The sequence below is a fragment of the Pteropus alecto genome, unplaced genomic scaffold (genome assembly GCF_000325575.1).
Source record: "Pteropus alecto unplaced genomic scaffold, ASM32557v1 scaffold3, whole genome shotgun sequence".
Taxonomy (NCBI): domain Eukaryota; kingdom Metazoa; phylum Chordata; class Mammalia; order Chiroptera; family Pteropodidae; genus Pteropus; species Pteropus alecto.
Window position 1 is genome coordinate 64751233 of NW_006442484.1, and position 22614 is coordinate 64773846.

A 22614-nucleotide genomic window follows, 5' to 3' on the forward strand; every position below is an offset into this window, starting at 1 on the left:
ATAAAGAGGCAGGGGTAGAGTCTAAACGTTAGCATTTCCCAAATTCCATATGCCTGAGAAAGACATCGAAACAGCTCCGCATTTCTCTCAATATGTCATACATGGGCGTTTAAAAAACAATAATAAATGCAAAGTTTTCCCCCTCCAGATTTCTATGCAATCGAGACGCATAAAAACTCGTTTAGCGCCTCAATAAAATCTCGCGATATTTTCTTGCTCTCCTGTGGCGGGAATATTGCGGAAGTGACGACCTGCTACGCGACACGTAATGCGTCGGAAATGATGTCACATCCCAGAGTCCTTGGAGAAGTAGAAGCGCGTTCACGTGTTCTGCATACAGTCCGGTGTGGAAGGTTTAGGCAGCGTGGTCTGATTTTTTTGTGGGCAGACGTGCGTGTTTTTGCTTGGCCCGACGCGGCCCTGCGGACCAGAGAGCCACAAGTTTTCTCTTTTTCCACAGGTTTAAGAGCTCGCGGCTGGCCGCGCAGCGTCTTGATCCGGCCTCACCATGTTGGTGCTGTTTGAAACGTCCGTCGGCTACGCCATCTTTAAGGTAGATGGGAAATTGAGCCGTTGGAGAGGGAAGGCGAGTGTTGGGCAGCTGAGAATGAAAGTCCTAAGGAGAGGACAACACTGTTCAGAATAGCGTGTTTACCATTTATTTCTCCCTGCTCTGAAAGGAAGCGGGAGGCTTGGGGCCTGGTAGGCGCACTTTTCAGTAAACACGTGGTCCCGCCGTTTGGGACGCCGGGTCCTGAGTTAAAGAGGTGGACAGGAGCCGTGTTAAAAGTTTGCAGATTATGAAAAAGTTGCTGAACTGTGTAAAGAGTAGATTACTGGGTATGGAGGGGTCAAGAAAAAAAAAGCAAGAGTGTTTTCGCATTAATCTAGAGACAAAATTGCTTGTATTAAGGTTGGAATGAAAGGGAATGTCGGGAGAATTTTAAAGGTAGAACTGACAATTGGCTAAAGGTTTGAATGTAGATTTTTGGTTTAAATGGGTGCGTGATGATAGGGAAGAGAAACAGATTGTTGGATTTGACCTGTATGAAACTTGCAATGTCTTACTACACGTGGAAATGCAATGGTCATTTCAAGTTTGAAGGCTGGGGGAGAAATATGGACTGGTGATAATCAAGTTGAGTTTAAGTCGTTTTAATAGGGAAAGTTTGAAGTTAAGATTAATCAGCACAGAAATGATGGAACAATGAGACATTCATATAGTGAGATGCTGTTGATGTTAGAAAGAATGAGGTAAATTAAGTGCAGGCCACATACCAGGCACTCTTCTGAGCCCTATGAATAGAGCAGGGAAAACCAAAATTTTTTTATATATGCTAATATAAGACAAAAAATCTAAGTAAGATATATCGTATGAATCTAGTTGTGAATCAAAAAACTATGGCGTGGACGTAGAAAGTCTGGAAAGGTACATACCAAAATGTTGATGTGGGAGAGCTACTATGGTTTCCAAATTTCTCTTCTGACATTTGAAAATATTCTTTTTGTTTTGTTTTTATTTTTCAATTATAGTTGGCATTATTAGTTTCAGGTGTACAGCATAGTGGTTAGACATTTATATAAATTTAAGAGGTGATTCCTCCCATTAATCTACTACCCAGCTGGCACTATACGTAGTTCTTACAGTGTTATTGACTATAATCCCTATGCTGTACTTTACATCCCCATGACTATTTTGTAGCTACCAGTTTATTCCTCTTTACCCAGCTTCCTAACCCCCTCCCATATGACTATCAGTTTGTTCTCTGTATTTATGAGTGATTGTTTTATCTTGTTCTTTAGATTCCTCATATAAGTGAGATTGTATGGTATTTGTCTTTCTCTGATTTATTTCACTTAGCATAATACCTTCTAGGTTCAATCCATGTTGCCGCAGATGGTAAGATTTCATTCTTTTTTATAGCTGAATAACAGTCCATTGCATGTATGTATTGCATCTTATCCAGTTGTCTATCGATAAACACTTAGGTTGCTTCTATATCTTGTCTATTGTAAGTAACACCTCAATGAACATAGGGGTACATATATTTTTTAGAATTACTCTTTGGGGTTTCTTCGGATAAATTCTAAAAAGTGGAATTGCTGGGTCATAAGGTAGTTCTATTTTTAATGTTTTATGGAACCTCCAACTGTTTTCCATAGTGGCTGGGCCAATTTTAATCCCACCAACAGTGCACATGGTTCCCTTTTCACCATCCACATCCTTGCCAGGAAATATATTTCTGTTTGCACTTACGTTAAGTACTTGTTATTTTTGAGAAAACAAATAAAATACTAATCAAAAACCAAAAACTGACTTTGCTTATTTTTCCTCTTATTGGAGTTGTCTGCAATGGCAATATTGTTCACTCTTGATTTAAGTGAAACTAATAGAATCTTTTGAAGGCAATTTGGTAGCATCTGTCAGTATAAAATACATATATCCATTATGACCAATTAACTCCAGTAGTTCTATAGAAATACAACATGTATACATAAAAATATTTTTTTTCTGAAGGATAATAGGGAAAATTTAGAAATAACCTAAATAATAATAAGGGCATAAATGATGGCGTATGTTAAAACCTAGAATTATGTCCACATTATGCTAAGTATATGGTATGATTACTCTAAGTATGCATAAATAAAATCACATAGATTATCAAAAAGTCTTGGAACAATATATCCCTAAATGTTAAGGACTGTTTCACAGATTAAATGTGCCCCTTTCCTTTGCATTTTTAATTTTCTTACATCAGGATATATCTTACAATTGATTGTATCTTAATTTCAGAGAGATCCATAATATGTTAGGGTGATTAAAGCAGTAAATAAAAAAAGTTATTCTGTACAAAATAGTTAATTGATCATATAGGATATCTGTATGTTATGTTGACACATGCTACCAAATTGCCTTCAAGAGGTTCTGTTGGTTTCATTTAAATCAAGAGTGAATAAAAGTTATTTCTCTACAGCCTCACCAATAATGCTGTGTGATAAGTCAACTGCTCAAGAATAAGATAGGGTAGGATCAATCCTAAAATGCATATTTCCTCATATTTAACATCCCTGAAAATTAGGATATCTTACAATTGGTGGCAGGTCAGTTTAATTGGCGTAAAAAAATGGCATATTAAAAATATTCTAAAGAAAGTCTTTTGATGTTCTGTGAATGTTTTTTTGAAGGAGTTAAAAATAGAAAATTTTCAACAAAGACCCCCCAACTAGATCTGAATTCTGTCTAGTTATTAAATGTGCTACTTGAGCTAATAATTTGACCAAAAATGTATGCAGAGTAAGGAAACTGGTTCCTTATTTCAGAGAGAAAAATAGCTTTACCACCCTCATTTTACATGTACAATTGTACTCAAAGAGTGTAGCATGTCTAAGCTGTGTCAATTAAAGAAAATTATGTAAATATGTATTACAGGTTTTGAATGAGAAGAAACTTCAAGAGGTTGATAGTTTGTGGAAAGAATTTGAAACTCCAGAAAAAGCAAATAAAATGTAAGTCATCTGGAAACTCAGGATTTAGCAATTTACATTTAGGGATTCTTTTATATTTTCTTGAGATTCATATAATGTTATATTCATAACTTTTTGTTTTGAAATGTATTTCAGGAATAGTATTGATATGAGCCTAATTAAATTCCTCATTTGGAGTATAGGTTACCTCAGCTAATTCATATTAGTTGTAGACTAGATTGAACAGCACCACAAAATTACAGTTTTGTAAGATATTTGAAAATGTAAGTTGATTGTGAATTAAGTATAAATTTCTGTTAAAAGTAATATTTGTCAAAAGCATGGACTACTGATTGGTTTAACTTTTAGTTTCTCTAAGTGATATTCCAATGTTTTTAACTTAATTTGCAGTTTATTCATGCTTTATGACTTTGACCTCTTATCTCCCTCTGAAATAATAACTAGGTAGTAAATCCTAGAAAGTTATACCTGAGTTCCCCACGATCTCTGGATGAGAAAACACAGTGTAATTTCTGTATGTAATTTCTGATGCCCAGCCTAGGGAATGAGTGGTAGGAAAAAGAGCTAGAGCTGGCTTTTCCTCAAGGTAGAGCTGAGATAGCTATTTCACCATCTGTGAATCATGTTCTGAAGTATCCTATTTGGTGAGTATGGACCTGGGAACTGGATTAATCTTTTGATACATAGAGATTTGGATTATGTCCGTGGATGCTAAGGTACATTTGATAATTCATTTGTTAGTGCTAATAAAAACTCAATGGAAGGAAACTACTTAAGCTTACAAAAGAGTGTTGAGCCCAAAGAAATGTCATACTAAACAATTAGAGAAACAAAATACAGAGCTGCCGCATTTGTTATGGCAAAAAAATATATTTTTTTTAATAATTTAAATGTCCATCAGTAATGGAATTGTTGAATAAATTGTGTATCTCTAGATCTCTTGTTGACCTAGAGAGAGGTCCATGATATACTGAGAAAACCGTGCTTCAGAGTTCATATAATGTGATCTCATTTTTGCTGTTTTCTTGCATATTTATATATGCATTTATGCAAGTAGAGAGATATGAACAAATGCCACCTAAGAAGGGTGCAAATGGGTGTAGGGTGAGGCAGAATAAGATGAAATTCATGCTTTCCTTAAATCTTTGTACTATTAAGCATGTATTTAAAGGGCTACCAAGGTGTTCTCTGAGCAATTGAGAAAACCTTGCTTAAGATAACACTATTTTAGAAAGAGCAGAAGACTAGTTTTTTATTTTAAAGGGCTGCGTGCATCAGTTGGCTGAGTTAATCTGATTCGTTGTTGTCAGTGATGTATTGTTGGAACTGAATGTAAGTGATCTCAAATATTCGTCACTACCACTGAGACAACAATGAATTAAATGTATGTATTTGTTTTGATATAAGATGATGTTATCCTATGCATGAGTATATGGAGAAGGAGAGAATAAGGATAAGCTATTGTTTAATGGCATTTGTACTAGATGAATAAATCAGAGGTCATGAGATTCCTGACATAAGATGGACTCTTAACACCTTAGGCTATTTCTGTGCTGTATAGTAAGACATCTTGTATCTAGCTTTAAGCAGCAGAGGTTATGCATCTTTAAGGTTCAGCATCTTTCTTGTAGTTTAAATGTGGTAGCAAACCTCTTTGCTGTTTATGCTTCTTTCAATGCATAAAACATCCTCTATAATAGTCAAATATTATTAGCCTAACATTTAGAGAAACTGGTCATTTTAATAATATCTAATTTTGCACGCCGATACCCAATGACAGGAAAGTTTCTTTTATCCGTATATACTTTGGGAAACAACACCCTTTCCTGTAGCTATTGCAGACGTCAGCATACACCTATAACTTTTTTTTTTTCCTTAATTCTAGAGTGAAGCTAAAACATTTTGAGAAATTTCAGGATACAGCAGAAGCATTAGCAGGTAAAGTCGAAGACTACCTATCTTGTTTTTGTTTTTAATCTTGACACTGTTATCCTTATTAAAAAATTGTTTGCTTCAGTTGCCTGAGTTAACCTTATTCAATGTTGTCAATGATGTATTCTTTTTGGAACTGAGTTTAAGTGATTTAACAAATTCGTCACTACCACTGAGACAACATTGAGTTAGCTTTTTTTACCATAGGGCTGAGATGAGAGCTGAGAAGTGGTTAAGTTGATCTCCCTGTGGAAACCAACAGCATAATGCTAAAGCACAATTCAGTAAAAGCTATTCTACAAGGGACCAAGGTAATGTGGTGAAGCGTACAGCTCTCTGATCATTTTAATCCAAGGATAATTTGAAAATAGCCAGGATTCATAGTTGAAATATTAAAACAGCTCTCTAAGGGTGCATTTTTAGTTCATAAAAAGCACAACATTTTAATAAAGTTTTAGGAAAACAGGTTTGTGTGTGTATGTGTTTTAATACAAAAATTATGGAGAGGTATGAGTTATCTAAAGGGGACATGGTTTTTAATGATTTGGAAGAATGGATGATTCATATCCTCCAACTAGTCCTCATGATGGCATGACATACAGTAAATAGGATTTATTAACTAGGCTTGGCTTCAGTAGGCAGTTGGTTTTTTTAATGTTGGGGTAAACAAAAAGGCCAAATATAAACCCTAATCATAAATTTTTCAGTTGCATTAATTCTATATCAAATCAAAACTACTTGGTGGTATAATTTGAAAATGAAGGTCCATAAGGAAGAATATGGCTTAAAATTAGGCAAGAATTTAACAGACCCAGATAATTTTGTTCATCAGCCACAGGATAAGGGTATAGTTCTCTTGTGAAAATTAGGAAACATTATTATTAATTGGCCACCCCATCTTCATCAGTACATTAGTAATTAAAGTCTCATAGAGCCATAAAGCACAACTGTGATACTTTTGGCTGAAGAACTTTATTTTGATAGTTTGGTTCATCACGGCCTTAAAATTAAATATAGGTAAAATTTCGGTGAAATCCCAAGCAAGATTGTGTTAGCTATTCTCCAACTTGGGGACGTGTTCACATAGACTGATTTTAACAGCTCCTCTTGGAAATATAAGGCACTGTAGCCCTATCCCAATTTGTTCTGACCAGTCCTTATTAAACTATTGCATGGGCAGGTCCAGCCTCTACACGATCACGGAGCAGGTTTTTACTGTAGCTAATCCATGGATCACAGTGATTTGTCAGATTTTTTACTCATCAATCCAAAATTATTTAATCCTTGAAGTAATCCTGTGAGGTAGGTAATGTTATCACTATTTTTCAGGTGATAAAACAGGCTTGAGAGATATCTCATTTTCCTACCAAGCTTATGGTATTCCTTAAAATAATATAAGATGAATGAGGGAAATACCATACTAGGTGAGAACCCTCTGACACTCCTAACCTCCATCTATGTTCCTGGAAGGCAGAGACTATGTTGTTGACTGTCAAATCCTTACATTGTGGCACATAAATATTTTTGTGTTAACGAATGAAAGAATTTGGTCATAGAAACCTCTACAATGCTTTTTTCCCCTTCCCTCCGTCCCTCCCTCCCTCTCTCTCTCCCCCCCGTATTTTTTTTTTTTTTTTTTAGCCAAAAAGTTGAACATTGCCTTATTAAAAGAACAGAGTCTTTCCTGAAAATTTAACTTCCTACTGCTTATTACAAAGCTTGACATAACAGAATCAAAACTCAGTGGCTGAAGATGTCAGTATGTATTTAAAACCCTATAGCCTAAGAGTCTGATGGGGTATGATATTAATAATTTATATTGGTCCCAGAAGTTCAAATATGACATTTGCATGGAGAGGTTTATTTTTACTTTTAGTTGAATTTTCAAGTTGCAAGTCTTCCAAATAGCCACAGTAAAATTTGGGGCCAGCCTACATTTGGATGAAGAGAAGGAAACTACTAGGAGGTGCTGAACAATAGCTAGTAAAGATGATCAGTAGAAAAGACTCAGCTTCCCCCTATCCCTGTCACCAACTCTGTTTACTATCTTTTAAAAATACATATTAGAAACAGATTTTTTTTGGTAAAGGGAAGGTAAATGAAGGTCAAACTAGGTCAAAGTGTAAAAGTAGATGATATAGAAGATTGAGAAGAGCAGGAGGTTGAATAAGTTTTTAATTATGAAACATTAAAAACTTAAAATACAACTTTTATTAGAAAGGTAGATTATAAGGAGTCATTGTTGTTGTACAAAATGTAAAAGGTTAGAACCCAACAAAAATAGCTTGAATCTTAGCTTCTCAGAGTGTGGAGATCTCTGAAAGAGCTATGTGGTTGCCAGATGGTTTTTGTCTTCACCTTTCATCTTCCCGGATAACAGATAAAATAGACTTGTAATTCAAATGGATGGAGATGTGGTCAGGAGGGAAGAGCAAGTATCTGGCTGATTAAATGCTTGGCCTTAGAAACGATGACAGACTTCATTCCTGCCAGGCATACTTTAAACTCAGCTAAAACCCAGACAAATATCAGAAATTTTTAGTCCATGAGTCCATGAATCCATGTGGGTACAGAAAAATGTAAGTGTAGGCCTAAAGACCAGTATGAGTTACAAAGTAGAAAATTTAGAATTTACCCAAATTGAAAGCAGTCTCAAAATTGAATAGGGCTGCCTTTGGTGGTAAGTTCTGTATCACTGGAGATTTACAAGCTTAAGCTTGATGATACCTCTGGATCAGGGATTAGCAAGGATAAAGCCCCACTCAGTTATGCTTACACGGCAATAGATCCTTCAAAATGAATACACTCCCTTTTAACAGTCTTAAAGGGATATTAGGGTATTTTACAATTCAGAACATCAGGCAAGTGGTGTTTTTTTTGTTTGTTTTCTTCCATTCCAAAATAGATTGCTTCTAGCATTTTATGATTCTAGCTCCGAGTTCAGGTGGCATAGGAAAAAGAATGTTATATATAGTTTAACTCCTGTTCTGGAGTGGAAATAAGGAAAGCAAAATCAGAAGATTATAAAATGTGTAATTTGTAAAACATTTTTACATTTATCATTTCAGAAGTAATGTTAAATTCAGCCTTTTTGAAAGGAACTTTTTTTTCTTAAGATCTTAAGCTCTTGAGAATTAAAAGAATCTAAATTCTTTTAGATTTTAAGATTTTAAGAATTTAAAAGAATCTAAACTCTTGTTTTCTTTTTTCCTGAAAAGCATTCACAGCTCTGATGGAGGGCAAAATCAATAAGCAGTTGAAGAAAGTTCTGAAGAAAATAGTAAAAGAAGCCCATGAACCTTTGGCTGTAGCCGATGCTAAACTAGGAGGGGTCATAAAGGTAAAGTTACAATTTTCTTTCATGCCTACTGATCAGAGCCCACCATACAGCATAGTGGCTACAAAACCCAGCCTTTGGAATAAGTTGTTTATCATAAGTTCTCTCCTTTTTTTGTTTGTTTGTTTTTTAGGTGAGGCAACCTTTGGTTGACCTCACAGGTTGCAAGGACCTTGTCAGCTTACAATCTCTTATTTTTTATTTTTTACGCCTACAACACCTGGTCTTCCTAGGTGGTTTCCCATCCAAGTACTAACCAGGCCTGACTCTGCTTAGCTTCTGAGATCAGACGGGATGGGGCTTGTTCAGGGTGGCATGGCCGTAGACATAAATTCTCATACTTGTTATTTTTTCCCCTAAGCTACATAATAATTAATTTCTAATATGATTATTGGGACTAAGTAAGCATATATGTTGATTGTAGAAAATACAAATACACAAAAAATGATGAAAAAAATAGCTTGAGCCCTGCCACCCAGAAGTAGTCTGTTAACACTTTGTGTATATCTTGCCATATTTTTGTTTAGCCACTTATTTCCAACACACATGGAGTCATGAGCTTTCTTTTTAGTGTATGTGTTTATTAGAAAACTTTAGTCGGGGGTAGAGTTGCTAGAGGTTAAACATAAAGTTAGAGTGGGGTGGAAAACTAGAAAAGCTAGCTCCCAGACTTGAAAAAACAGAACAAATTGATAGCCAGTTGTTTGTGATAATTTGATCTTTGATTCTTGAAGTAAGGATTATATTATGTCCAGGTCTTTTAGGAAGGAAAGCCCTAAAGAAGATTGAGGGTTTTTTGAACCAGGATTCTGAATTTAAGAAGTTTGCTTAAATAGATTATTTCTAATATGGTCAGGTAATGAAGTTTCCCGTGATGGTGTCAGTCTCTGTCTTTATCCTTTGAATTGCCCACAAGTCTTAGTTTGTATTTTTCTGTGAAAAACATTAAATTTTAGCATAATAAACATATGCACAGAAGAGCAAATTGCTGAGTGGTGGGATTGTGGGTATCTTTAATTTTTTCTTTTCAGTTACTCTATAAATCATCGGCTGAATATTACTCATACATCCTAAATATGTTTCTTAAACATGATGCACTATATACATTTGTGTGCCTATCATTATATGCATTTGATGAACTATTATATGCAGTGTGACAAATGAAAGCGTGAACAAAATTTATTGTCCTATTTGGATGTTTAAAAACAAACTATGATTTGTGTGTGTATATACACATACATATTAACACGTATATATTTAGAAGTATTTAAGGAATGCTAACAGTTACTGTTTATAGATAAAGGGCTTAAGGCTCAGCATTTTACTCTTTATTCAGTTCCCTTTATAGTATTAATGATTGTGATCTGTATATTACCTTTATGATTTTTAAAAGAATCTAAACGTAAGGTAGTAAAAGAACCCTCAAACCAACAAAAGAAACAGAACTACTGGGTTAAATTGTATTTATCTTTTTAAAGCTTTTGATTCATATAGACAAGCTGTCTTCCGGGAAGCTTATACCAGTTTTGACTTCTACCAACAGGATATTCAGGTGTGCTTCCCAAGAACACTAGAAATTGCTCTTTATGAAACTGAGAAATGTAGATGTTTAAATGAACACTATTTGAATATTTAAATTATTTTAGGAAACTTATATTTCTAATGCAAGTGTTCTTGGTTTTATAGGAAAAGCTCAATCTCAGTTGCATCCATAGTCCTGTCGTTAATGAGCTTATGAGAGGAATTCGTTCACAGATGGATGGATTAATCCCTGGGGTAGAACCACGTGAAATGGCAGCTATGTGTCTTGGATTAGCGCACAGGTGAGATTTACTAAAAAATAAAGTTAGCTTAATTTTTAATCAACAGTTGTTTAGCATTGTTCTAACCCATTTCCTATTTGCCCCGAGAATACTCGCTGGTGGTACTTGTGGTTGCAACATTTACCCCAAGATAACTCGTGGGTTACAGTCCTAACCTTACCCCCAAAGTTTGCCACAAAATACCTTGCTTTTATTATTATTTTCTTACCGTTCTAGTATATCAATAGTCTTAGGAAACAAATGACATCGTTCTATTTATATAGTATTCTGTTTTTAGTAGTTCAGTCGCTGAAAATGTCAAATCCTAGAAAACGTAGTATTCCTACGCCTGATGTTAAGGCTAGCAGCGAGCTGTACTTTTTTTCCTAAATGGGAAAAGGGCTAAGCATGTCACACCTAATAATTTAATTCTCATAACAATCAGTAGTAGTAGTACCCTCATTTTACAGATGAGGAAACTGATGCCCAAAGCCAAAACAGCTAGTGAGGAGGACAGGATTTGAATCCAGGCATTCTTGTTCTATTGCTTTGACTCTAAACCTCCCCGTAAGCATTCTCTACTCTTCTAGTGTTGGATCCCACAGTTCTTGGGATTTCTTTCTTGTTCATTTTTTTCTTTTCTTTGCTAAATCATTTGCTGTTCCACTATCTACTTGCCATGTTCCCAAATTTTCTCATCTGCTATGGTCTCTTCTCTGTGTGTGTTGCTTGTTTTACTTTGATTTTTATTGCATTTTTGTAATAAGGTAAAAGCACATTAACCTATTATTTTTAGAACAGGCATTTCTGCTATAGTGTAACATATGTGTTCCTGAAAAGCTTAACATTCTGCGAAGCTGCACTACAAGTAACAGAGTTTATGAAGAAAAAATAAGATTCAGGGTAGACTGCTCAAAACTTATGTAACTTTGTAACCAGAGCATTATCAATAACAACCTTAAAAAATTAACACAGTAAAAAAAGACATTAAATTTATATTTAAAAGAATATAGTAAAATTCTATGCATTTGAACAAAAAATATTGAACATAGATTGATGGCAGTGTTAAAGCTGTGCTGACTTAGATGAGCAGAATGCACCAAAGTCGGGAAGAACTTGATAATAAGCATTTCTAAGAGAATAAATAGCTAAACTGGATCAAGATTCAAACTTGTGATTGATTGGCATTGTGTACAGCAGCGGTTTTCAATCAAGGGTAATCAGATATCTCTTAGAGAATGTTTGGCAGTATGTAGAGATATTTTTGGTTGTCACAACTAGGGGTGGGGTCTCTTACTAGCATATAATGGGTAAGGGCCAGGGATATTAACCATCCTGAAATGCACAGAATAGCCCCCCACAAGAAAGATGTCAGGCCCATAATCTTAACAGTGCCAAGATGAAGTAACCCCAATTTATATACAATGTTATTCCTCCGTGGCTTTCTGTTTTCAAGTGTTGCAGTGCTGCATTTTTTTCTTACTTGCTGGTATAAAGCATTAATATGCTGCAGAAATTGTCGGTGAACCAGTATGGCCTGTACTACACAGCATTATTCTAGTTGTCATTCATAAATTAATGTTACAGATCTATAGGTTTTTCCCAACTTGCAACAGGACAGATGTATTTTTTTTTCAAATGTGTGTTTTCTGCTCTTGAATATTCTTCAACTGCTTTTTCTATGTAGTAAAGATAAAAATAAAACAATGTGGCTCTGAGGGAGGGATTCGGGTAAAAAAAAGTATTTAAGATGTTAATTATATGTTTTTTATAGATGCTATCTTAATAATTTCCTATTTTCCCACTTCTCCCCAGCTTGTCCCGATATAGATTGAAATTTAGCGCTGATAAAGTGGATACAATGATTGTTCAGGCAATTTGTAAGTATAGAACATGTGCGATCTATTCTGTCTATTCTGCATAGTATTTTCCTACTATTAAAACTATCTTTTATAATTTTGTTGAGGAAACGAAAGGAGATTAGCTAGAATTTTAATAAATAAGTAAAATAAATAATTAGGAAAACTCAATAGAAAAAAGAAAAACTACCTATAATTTGACTAATTGAAGATAATATGAGTTATAAGGTAAAATGATTCATTTTGCTTTTTTCACTGGGCTTTATTTATAATAGGTCATTCTCCCATTAAGTGATTTTTGGAAACTTCAGAGTCTTAACAATTTCCAATTTTAAAAATTCCTTTAAATGGCCATTGCATTGGTGAAACATATATCCAAAAGTATTGAAAGCAATTACTCAGATAATTACATGCTGTTGTTTAGAACAGCATTATTCACAATAGCCAAAAGGTGAAAACAAGCCAAGTACTCATTAACAGATGACTGGATAAACAAAATGTGGTATATGCACACATTGAAATGTTCATCCTTAAAAAGGAATGATGTTCTAATACCTGCTACAACATGGACAAATCCTGAAAACATTATGCTAAGTGAAATTAGTCACACACAGAAAGATAAATATTGTGTGATACCTAGAATAGACAAATTCATAGAGACAGAAAGTAGGAGAGATTACCAGGGATTGGGGGGAGTTGCGGATGGGGCTTTATTTAACTGCTACAGAGTTTCAGTTCAGGATGATGAAAGATTTCTGGAAATGAATAGTGTTAATGATTGTACAACATTGTGATTATACTTGATGCCACTGAAATGTACACTTGCAAATTGTTAAAGTGGTAAATTTTATGTATATTTTGCCACACTTTAAAACTTTTAAGTTCCTATTTTTCATTTTAATTTTCCGCAGCCTTGTTGGATGACTTAGATAAAGAACTAAACAACTATATTATGCGGTGTAGAGAATGGTATGGCTGGCATTTCCCTGAATTAGGAAAAATTATTTCGGATAACTTAACATACTGCAAGTGTTTACAGAAAGTTGGTGAGTAACTTTATCTTTTAAGGCATTGAAAGTAATTTATTCGCATCCTAAAACATGAGTTATAATAATTTTTTTCTTAACTTTTACAACTTGTATTATTAGGTTTTAGGAGTGTAACCATATTAATGTTTGTTATATTTCAGAAACAAAATTAACTTTAACTTTGATTTCGGTGGCCTGTGCAACAGGACATGGCTCTCTAATTTGGTTTTTCTTGAAATGGCTTCTCATGTTCACATGAATGTTTCTCATAGTGGGTTTGCCATTACAGGCAACTGTAGACTTGGGGAGATATCCTGAAGTATATTAATAATAATACTAAAAGTAATACTGCTATCTGTACTGTTAGTGTTATAGTCTATACTAATAATATTAGTGTTAGTATTAGTATTAGTTAGAGGGACCTGAGTATCATTAGTGAATGAGTTACTTGGCTCGTATTATATTATCACCCCAAGAATTCATGGCCTTAGCTACAAATTGTCTATCACAGTATTTCATGGGGGTATTTTGTTTTGTTTTCATGGGGTTTTTGCTTTTCTTTTTTTTGGAAGGAAGTGGTAGAGAAAGATTTTAATCTCTAAAATCAAGCCTTTACATAAGGAGAATTCCTAGGTCAAACTTGTTCGCTTTTTGTTTTGTTTAGGCACCCTTTTCATTGGCTTATCTCTATTTCTTTTGACTGTTTGGTGGATTTTATATGATTTGTTGAAGAGTGATTCTCCCTCATCCTCTGCAAACATTCCATAGGCGATAGAAAGAATTATGCCTCGGCCCAACTTTCAGAATTACTGCCAGAGGAAGTTGAAGCAGAAGTAAAAGCAGCTGCAGAGATATCTATGGGAACAGAGGTTTCAGAAGAAGATATATGCAACATTCTACATCTCTGCACTCAGGTAATCTACACATAGAGAAACTAGTTGTGGTGGTACCAGCTCCATAATAACTTTCTGATGGCCGTGATGATTCTTAAACTTATTGTTCACCTGATAAATAAATGAAGGTGTTCAGTCACTACCTCATCTGATGCCATCTTGATTTCTATGCTTAAAGGGGGAAATTTATACTAAATTAAATTTAATTTAATTGTATTATTGCATAGTCTGAATAATGAATTATAAATCCATTAAGAAGGTAAAAAAGTATACCTTGAGTTATTTAATTCTTTTATGTTTATAGCCTGTAGTGATTTGGAGCTAGCTATATAAGAATTAAAAAGGATGGCACAAATATCTAATTGTTGGAGGTTTTTAAAAATTAAAGTAATATTGGCTAACATTTTAGGATAGTATGTTAGCCTGTTTACATTACCTAATAAAATCTTCACACCAACCCTATTATAGGAAATTGAGGCAAAGAATGATTTGTTTTCCCGGGGTTGCAAAGCTGCTCTATGATAATTAAGCAGGGCTCCCATGTTTTAGGTGTATGAAGTTTATACTGTTTTTACTCTTAACCATTTATGAGTTATTCATTTTGTTCCTTATACTAGGTGATTGAAATCTCAGAATATAGAACCCAGCTCTATGAATACCTACAAAATCGAATGATGGCCATTGCACCCAATGTTACAGTCATGGTTGGGGAATTAGTTGGAGCACGGCTTATTGCTCATGCAGGTGATGATTTTAATGTAATTTGTGAACATGGGTATTTAGAGTTGTTTTCTAACTAGGATTTTTAAAAATCTTTAAACTACAGTTATTAAAAGAAATTTTAGGTAATAAATAGAAGTAGATGGTGTGCGAGTAAGGACTAAGGACCAAGTGTTCAATGATGATTTTTATTTGTATGCCTGATTTCCTTTTGGGTAATGAAGGCATCTTAAGTCACTACCTCTTCTGAGACACTTGTCCACTGTCAGAAGTTTGTTATGCTTAATTAGAACAATCAGGTATATATAGGAGGATAAAATCGGTTAATGTTTTATAAAATAAAAAAATAGATTAAATTTTAAATAGTTTTAAGAAATCACAGCAGCCATGTGCTGCTTAACGATGGGGTACATTCTGAGAAATGTGTTAGCCAATTTCATCATTATACAAACATCATAAAGTGGACTTACACAAACCTAGATGATATAGCTTACTGTACACCTAGGCTATATGGTATACCACTGTCGTGTCGTATATGTGGTCTAGTGTTGACTGAAATGTCATGTGACGCATGACTATACATGCCCTTGATTGAGATTCTTTTGCTATTGAATATGCTAGTTTGTATTTTAATATATTTAACATACAAAAGTATTTCAAGTAAGGGATTTATTAGACAATGTAATACCTGTGTATGATGATATTATAAAGATGGCTACTACAAAAAATACTATGTAATTGAATACCTGCAAATACAAAGAGGTACTGGTTCATTATATTACTGGAGATATCGTAATAATTCATCACGAATCTTAATGTATCATCTACAATAAAGTATTTAAACTAGAATAGTTTCCTCATTGATCAGATATGCCATTCAGATACCCTCAGCTGCAAGGTTGGAATCATCCGGGCTGGTTTTTTTAGTCTACACCCAAAATTTCATATGTTTAACTAAACTTGGAGCAAGAGATGCAGAGATTAGCAGAAGTGTGTTTGTTGAATTTTAAACATGTACCTAGTGGTCAAGTGACTACATTAATATTGGGGGTATTTGACAAAAGCTGTGCAACAAATAATAACAGTAGCAACTTTTAATTCCTAATTAGTGTACTTATATCTCCTCATCCTTAACTGGGATAAATAAAGTATGAAATTTATCATAGTTCTACTATCAACATATTCTAATAAGTTTACATTTATTTATGTGAGGGTTTTTATTTAAATTGTAGAATATTTGATATCCAAAATGCATCTCAAAAAAATGGGGGCTAGATTGAGGGGTGTCTGTAAATAACATGTTTATGTTTATATCCTGTGTTATGATAATGAATGTAAAATAGTAATACCATATCTCTCAGGCAATAAGTAAAATCAAAGAAGCTTAACCTTCAGTTTGTAATAGATAGTCATCATAAACCTTTGCTTGTGATGCTAATGAAAGAATCACAAATGGCTGAGGCATCCGGATTTTTAGGGAATTCCAAACCATAGAATTCTGCATTACATCAGATTTTTGTTTGCTCTAATGGCTGTAATACTTAGACTGTAGGTCTTGTGTTTAGTACATGCAACTTTCAAATGCTTGAAAGTGTATTTCTTGTAATTAACTTCTTTTCTTTTTAAGGCTCTCTTTTGAATTTGGCCAAACATGCAGCTTCTACAGTTCAGATTCTTGGAGCAGAAAAGGCACTCTTCAGAGCTCTAAAGTCTAGACGAGATACCCCTAAGTACGGTCTCATTTATCATGCTTCACTTGTAGGCCAGACAAGTCCCAAACACAAAGGAAAGGTGAGTTACAGTTTTCCTGAGGTAGGCCTTTTTTTCCTTCACAAACAACCCATTTTACTCTTACTCTATAGTATGCAATAAATCTATTTTTTTTTCCTTGTGAAGTAGAGAATGGTGAATTCTTTAAATAAAAAGTATTTTGTGTACTAGAAGGAAGTATTATTGGTCCTGTTAAAGCCTTTCTTTCACTGCGTTATTATTTTCCTGGAATTCACCCATTGGAGTGAGTGACACATCAAAAGTTTCTGTGGGCGGGAAACCAAGTTAATATCAACATTTATGAATTATAAAAAATAATAGCCCTATGCAATGTTGTCTCTTATTTTACAGATGAGGAAACAGGCTTAAGTACTTTCAAGTTCTTTTGTAAAGTACACGTAGTTTAATAGAAACTAAAATTTCATAAAATTGAGAGCAGAACAATGGGAGAAATAGAGTTGAATAAAATAAAATGTTAATGAGCTTAAAAGCGGGGGCTATACTTTCTGGCTGACCTCGCAGTATAGAATTAGTGTCGCTGAGTGGAAACGAAAGGAGGGCACTGAAAGAATAGTTTGAACTAGTTTTAGACATGAACTACTAAAAGATCTTTTCATCCATCTAAATGATGGTAGTTATGTATAATCAGCCATTATGTTGTGGCAAAGATTCAAATGGTAAGATAGGTGGCTATGATTTATAATACTTTTTTAATTTGTGATTTTTTAAAAATCCTAGAATGACTAACTTCAGGTTCTCTGTTAGATTTCTCGAATGTTGGCAGCCAAAACTGTTCTGGCTATCCGGTACGATGCTTTTGGTGAAGATTCCAGTTCTGCAATGGGAGTTGAGAATAGAGCCAAATTAGAGGCCAGGTTGAGGACCTTGGAAGATAGAGGGGTAAGATACACGTTCAACCTATTGCGAAAGTTACTTGTTAAAAATTAATAAATTATGAGTACTTTATGTACTTACTCATTTCACTTGCTGAACAGTTTTATGATGCACTTAGTATGGTTAATACATTCTTTCTATGCCTGCTGTTAACAATTTTCTTTATATTTACCAAGAATTACTATATTAGAGTATATACTATAAAGACATTATGCCTTAGAAAATTATTTTTTCTTTTCTTAGATAAGGAAAATAAGTGGCACAGGAAAGGCATTAGCAAAAGCTGAAAAATATGAACATAAAAGGTGAGTTGGGGGAGGATGGATGAATAATTTCTGCTTATTTAAATGTTAATTGTAGACAGCAGTTTTTTATTGTAAACTGAAGCATGTCGATATTCTCCTAAGTTTTTTCTTTGCCATTGGCTTTTCATATTCAGTTCTAGTTTTTAATCCTACACATATTTTTACATTGGTGTAAAAAATACATGTAGTATATTTGTTTTGACTCTTAATATTTAGCTTGTTCATTGGCAAATATTGGTAGTAAATATTTGTCATTCATAGTTCCGATATAGTTTGCCATTTATCAGAACTAAACTTCAGAATTAATCTAACAAACCTATTTTTTAAGACAAAAAAAGTTTAAAAAATGTCTGAGACGCATAATAAAGTATTCAGACCTCACTATAAAATTAAAAGATTAACGTTTCTAGTTGTTAACCCGTAAATTCTACTTTTATAAATCTTATAATTCTTAAGAGTTTTAATAATAAATCTTACGCTATAAATGAGCAGGGAGAGCAATATATAGTAACATCTCAATTATAAATATATATGTAAATATACACGTTTAGGGAAAAAAATGTTTTTCATTGTATTCTGAAAAGAAACCATATGTATTGAGTTAAACAGTCACGAACCTACAAATCAGCTTAAGAAATAAAGCATTCCTTAGCTGGTTTTATACACTTTTAAAAATATTCCCATACCATTATGCTGTGACTTTAAACACATGCACATAAAGCATCAATTATGAGATTTAGTTCACATTTTAAGTACTCAGTACTTCAATTTTTTTTTTTTTTCTGCTATGTTAGAATGAAAGCAATTTGGGGGTTTTAGAGACTATTCATATGTATGCCCATCTTGTTCCTCTGCTTCTTGAGATCTTGTGAAGTCTTCTGTATTATATCTGATTGAGGTGTTTTGTTTTGGTTTGGTTTTCATTGAATTACTTTATATTCTAAAATTGAATTGGTTCAATTTTTACTTTCTAGTATATTAATTTGGCGTAAAGAGATTTTCTCCATTTTTCCTCTATGCTGATTAAATAGTTTTCTGTACCATAGTTACTACGTTGGTTACTAAATCAGAATTCATTTAGCTCACCACTTCTCTTGAAGTGTGATTGACCTGCCTGGAAAATTATTGATACCTCTTTACCTTTTGGAAATTACTGGTTTTCATAAACTGTCCCAAAGCCCCTAAAATGAAACAGCATTTTATGCTTATGTAATATTATCTAATGTCATTTCCTTTAAATCTCTTTAGTTATTTTAATTGCATATATTTGTAGAGATTTTCTAAAAGTCTTTGGCTCTTTCAGTGAAGTAAAGACTTACGATCCGTCTGGTGACTCCACACTGCCAACCTGTTCTAAAAAACGCAAGATAGAACAAGTAGATAAAGAGGATGAAATAATTGAAAAGAAGGCAAAAAAAGCCAAGGTTAAAGTTAAAGGTTAGTTCAAATGTTTTAAATGTGATTTATACTCTTAGTCCTTAAGTACAGACTTCCATAAGTTTTGAGAAAGTATGTATTATTGAACTTCATTGCGAAACCACCCATATTGAAAACTAATGGTATTTTAATAAGCCATCATCTTCTCTGGAAATAGTTAAGATATTTTTAAATTTATTAGACTTCATAGAGGAATATGAGAAGCATTTCTTTGAATATATGGAATTACATATTATACTATGTGTGCTAAAACTTTATTTTCTACTTAATACATTATTTTGAGAATCAACTTAAAATAGAAGGAGAACAAGGTATGTAGTTTCTAAATAAGTTGAGATAGTTTTGTTACATAGTTAAGTGTAGAATTGATAGAGCAGTAGTTTTCTTCATTGTTTATGTTATATGGAATGGACTAGGATGATAACATATTGGGTAGCCTGCCATTACTTAAAAGGTGCTTTCCAGTGAAGTAAGCTGTTTTGCAGAGTTGATAAGCAGGAAACCTCCTTCCTGCCCCCCACCCCCTCAATTAGCTGGACCTATGTTGAGTTGCCTGTCAGCTAGTCTAGGAAGACAAGCATTTAAGCAATGCGTAGTTTAATTTTTGGTTTCTAAATAGCTCAGTGGTCAAAAGTGTCCAATCAGCAACTGTGGACTCTTGCCCTAGATGAGGAAAATGTTATTTAATTCCTATGCTACTATTTCCTTATTGAGATCCCTAAACCCATTAGTAGTATTTGAAAACACCAAACTCCAGATTCGTATCTTCACTTACATGTCCAATTAGCTTTTTAAACTTAACATTCATGGATCTTTGCCACTCCCAGTCTGTTTGCCACAATTTCTTCCATCTTATAAATGGCAAACTTGGTTACGTTGGCTTTTAACCTTGAATCTTCTCTTATAACCCAAATCTATTCTGGCAGCAGATCCTCTTCATTCTACTTTGAAAATATATCCAGAATCTAACCACCTGTCATATCTACCACTTCTTGATGTAGCAGCCATAGTGGTCTCCTTGCTGTTCCTTGAATCTGCTGAACTCTATTCTCCCAAAATAACCTTAGCATTTGGTCTTCTCTGCTTGGAATATTTTCCCTCAAGATATATGCATCATTCACTTTCTTACCTCTTTAGGCATTTGCCTGACTATTCTTTCTAAAATGTCCACATGTACCGCCCTCCTCAGATCCTTAGCGCTGATTACAGTGTAAAAACATTATACAGTGAATTGTTTTTTTGTCTCCACTTCTGCTAAAAGATTCATAAGAACAGGGATTTTTATCTCTTTTGTGCCTTGCTATATCTCTAGTTATTTAGATTAGGGCTTGGCATGTAGTAGGTACAAAATGAGTATTTGATGAATGAATTTCTAATAATAGCTACCTGTTACTGAGTCCTCGTTCTACTGTGTCAAGCATTGTGCTTGACATTGCGTGTTATCTCGTTAAGTCCTAGTAACAATCCAATGAGATGGACATTACTTAATTTTATAGATGAGGAAGTTGGGTTTACAGAAGTTAAATGACTTAACTTCCTCAGGGTCACAGTGCAGGTTGAATAAACCCAGGACTGTTAACTTCAGAGCACAAACTTAATAATTTCTAATATAATTGACTGTTCTCCAAAAGAACACTGGGTTTGGTGATGAGATGATCCATTTTAATTCTGATTTCTATACGTAGCTACATCATCATGAGGCATTTACTTCTCTCTGAGCTTTATATCGTTTGTAAAGTTAATGGTATTAAACTAGCTGTTAGAAGGACCTTTCTAATTATACGGTTATATAATAAACATTAGGTGGTTGACCAGAATGACAGGAAAAACCTAAGATTCAAGAGGTTTTGTGGGGAGTGAGTTCTGATGCAATGTTAACCTTATTTAGTTGAAGAAGAAGAAGTATTAATGGTGGAAGAAGAGGAGACATCTGTGAAGAAGAAGAAGAAGAAGGACAAAAAGAAACACATTAAGGAAGAACAGCTTTCTGAAGAAGAACCGTGCACCAGTACAGCAATTCCTGTATGTTTTTATTTTACTCTATCTAATAAATTAGGCAATTTTTTTTAGGCGAGGTAACCCTTGGTTGACCTCACAGGTTGCAAGGACCTTGTCAGCTTACAATCCTTTATTCATTCATTCATTCATTCATACGTAGATACATACATATATATATACATATATGCATACATACATACATACTCTTAACAGCAGTTGGTCTTCCTAGGTGGTCTCCCATCTAAGTACTAACCAGGCCCAACCCTGCTTAGCTTCCGAGATCAGACGGGATCAGGCTTGTTCAGGGTGGAATGGCCATAGACAACTGGCAATTTTTTTAAAAAGTGGTTTTCTTATTGGGTAGTAAAAATAAAATGACATTTTTGTATTTATATAATAAATACCTATATTCTTCTTCATATTATTACAAATTAATTTGCTTTGAGTAGGATTGAGACTATGATTTGCTACATATCACTTTCATAGAGTTCATTTTTATATTTTTAAATTTTAATTTTCCCCCAAATTTGTTTTCAAGAGAAATAGATCTACTTTGCTTTTTATAAGGAAAAGTTATTATTAATCACCCATACATTTATAGCTTTTTCAAAAGCATTCTTATTGGTTATTTTCAGAGTCCAGAGAAGAAGAAGAAAAAGAAGAAAAAGAAAGATAGTGAGGACTAATGAAAAGAAGTCATAATTGAGTCACCTGGATACATCATGCTAAGATTCAGTCAGGAATACACCAGAGATGCTCTCCAAAAATAATTGAGGAAAGATTGGATGAAAAAGTGGTTATTCATCTATAGCTTTTTAAACCTATTTGTGTCGACATCAAGTCTGTTAACTTTATGTCATCATTTCTTAGGGTTTGTTATACAAATAAAAGATATTTTCTTTGTATATTAAGGCAGTTCTGTGATGTTTATATTTTAGGTATAGAATCTTTGACCGTTTATGTATTTTATTCACCATTCGATTAATATTTTGATAATTGTATCTGAAAAGTGAGAGTTCTGAATCGTTCATTTGAAACTTAGCCTTTTGTAAGGCAGCAATTGGATGGACCAATTTAAGAATCTCACTCTAATGTTTCTCTTACCTTTTTGGACTTTTCATGTTTTTCTTTTTCTCTAGTCTTTCTACCTCTT

The 22614-nt window shown here is 33.9% G+C and overlaps 1 protein-coding gene, 4 non-coding genes and 2 pseudogenes across 9 annotated transcripts; 5 read left to right on the forward strand and 2 right to left on the reverse strand.

The window, feature by feature from the left end:
• The first annotated feature begins 273 nt into the window (after window positions 1-273).
• NOP58 (NOP58 ribonucleoprotein) lies at window positions 274-22372 on the forward strand. Of its 5 annotated transcripts, none has more exons than XM_025039338.1 (16): window positions 274-344; window positions 461-553; window positions 3431-3507; window positions 5372-5424; window positions 8637-8758; window positions 10442-10578; window positions 12373-12437; window positions 13328-13462; window positions 14213-14358; window positions 14955-15081; window positions 16685-16848; window positions 17593-17727; window positions 17965-18026; window positions 19330-19463; window positions 21352-21485; window positions 22097-22354. In XM_025039338.1, exons 2-16 carry the CDS (start codon window positions 509-511, stop codon window positions 22145-22147), a joined length of 1587 nt encoding a protein of 528 aa, XP_024895106.1. In that variant the 5' UTR covers window positions 274-344; window positions 461-508; the 3' UTR covers window positions 22148-22354. The 5 variants fall into 5 exon arrangements, with proteins under 5 accessions (XP_024895106.1, XP_024895107.1, XP_006921426.1 ...); XM_025039339.1 differs by having other exon boundaries at window positions 336-353; XM_006921364.3 differs by lacking the exon at window positions 274-344 and having other exon boundaries at window positions 509-553; window positions 22097-22372.
• Window positions 4783-4864, forward strand: LOC112470442. Its single transcript, XR_003043010.1, has one exon. It is a non-coding gene; the product is annotated as a small nucleolar RNA SNORD70 (small nucleolar RNA).
• On the forward strand, window positions 5522-5606 carry LOC112470441. Its single transcript, XR_003043009.1, has one exon. It is a non-coding gene; the product is annotated as a small nucleolar RNA SNORD70 (small nucleolar RNA).
• On the reverse strand, window positions 8964-9082 carry LOC112470674 (annotated as a pseudogene).
• On the forward strand, window positions 14414-14497 carry LOC112470445. The gene has a single exon (XR_003043013.1). It is a non-coding gene; the product is annotated as a small nucleolar RNA SNORD11B (small nucleolar RNA).
• On the forward strand, window positions 15229-15312 carry LOC112470444. Its single transcript, XR_003043012.1, has one exon. It is a non-coding gene; the product is annotated as a small nucleolar RNA SNORD11 (small nucleolar RNA).
• On the reverse strand, window positions 21666-21784 carry LOC112470669 (annotated as a pseudogene).
• Window positions 22373-22614: the final 242 nt, after the last annotated feature.

What these genes read in the sequence shown, in the direction of transcription:
- NOP58 (XM_025039338.1), top strand. Translation starts at nt 509, where the DNA reads ATGTTGGTGCTGTTTGAAACGTCCGTCGGCTACGCCATCTTTAAG. An exon ending in TCGGCTACGCCATCTTTAAG is followed by an intron (nt 554 to 3,430) that starts GTAGATGGGAAA and finishes TATGTATTACAG; the next exon opens with GTTTTGAATGAGAAGAAACT. An exon ending in CCAGAAAAAGCAAATAAAAT is followed by an intron (nt 3,508 to 5,371) that starts GTAAGTCATCTG and finishes CCTTAATTCTAG; the next exon opens with AGTGAAGCTAAAACATTTTG.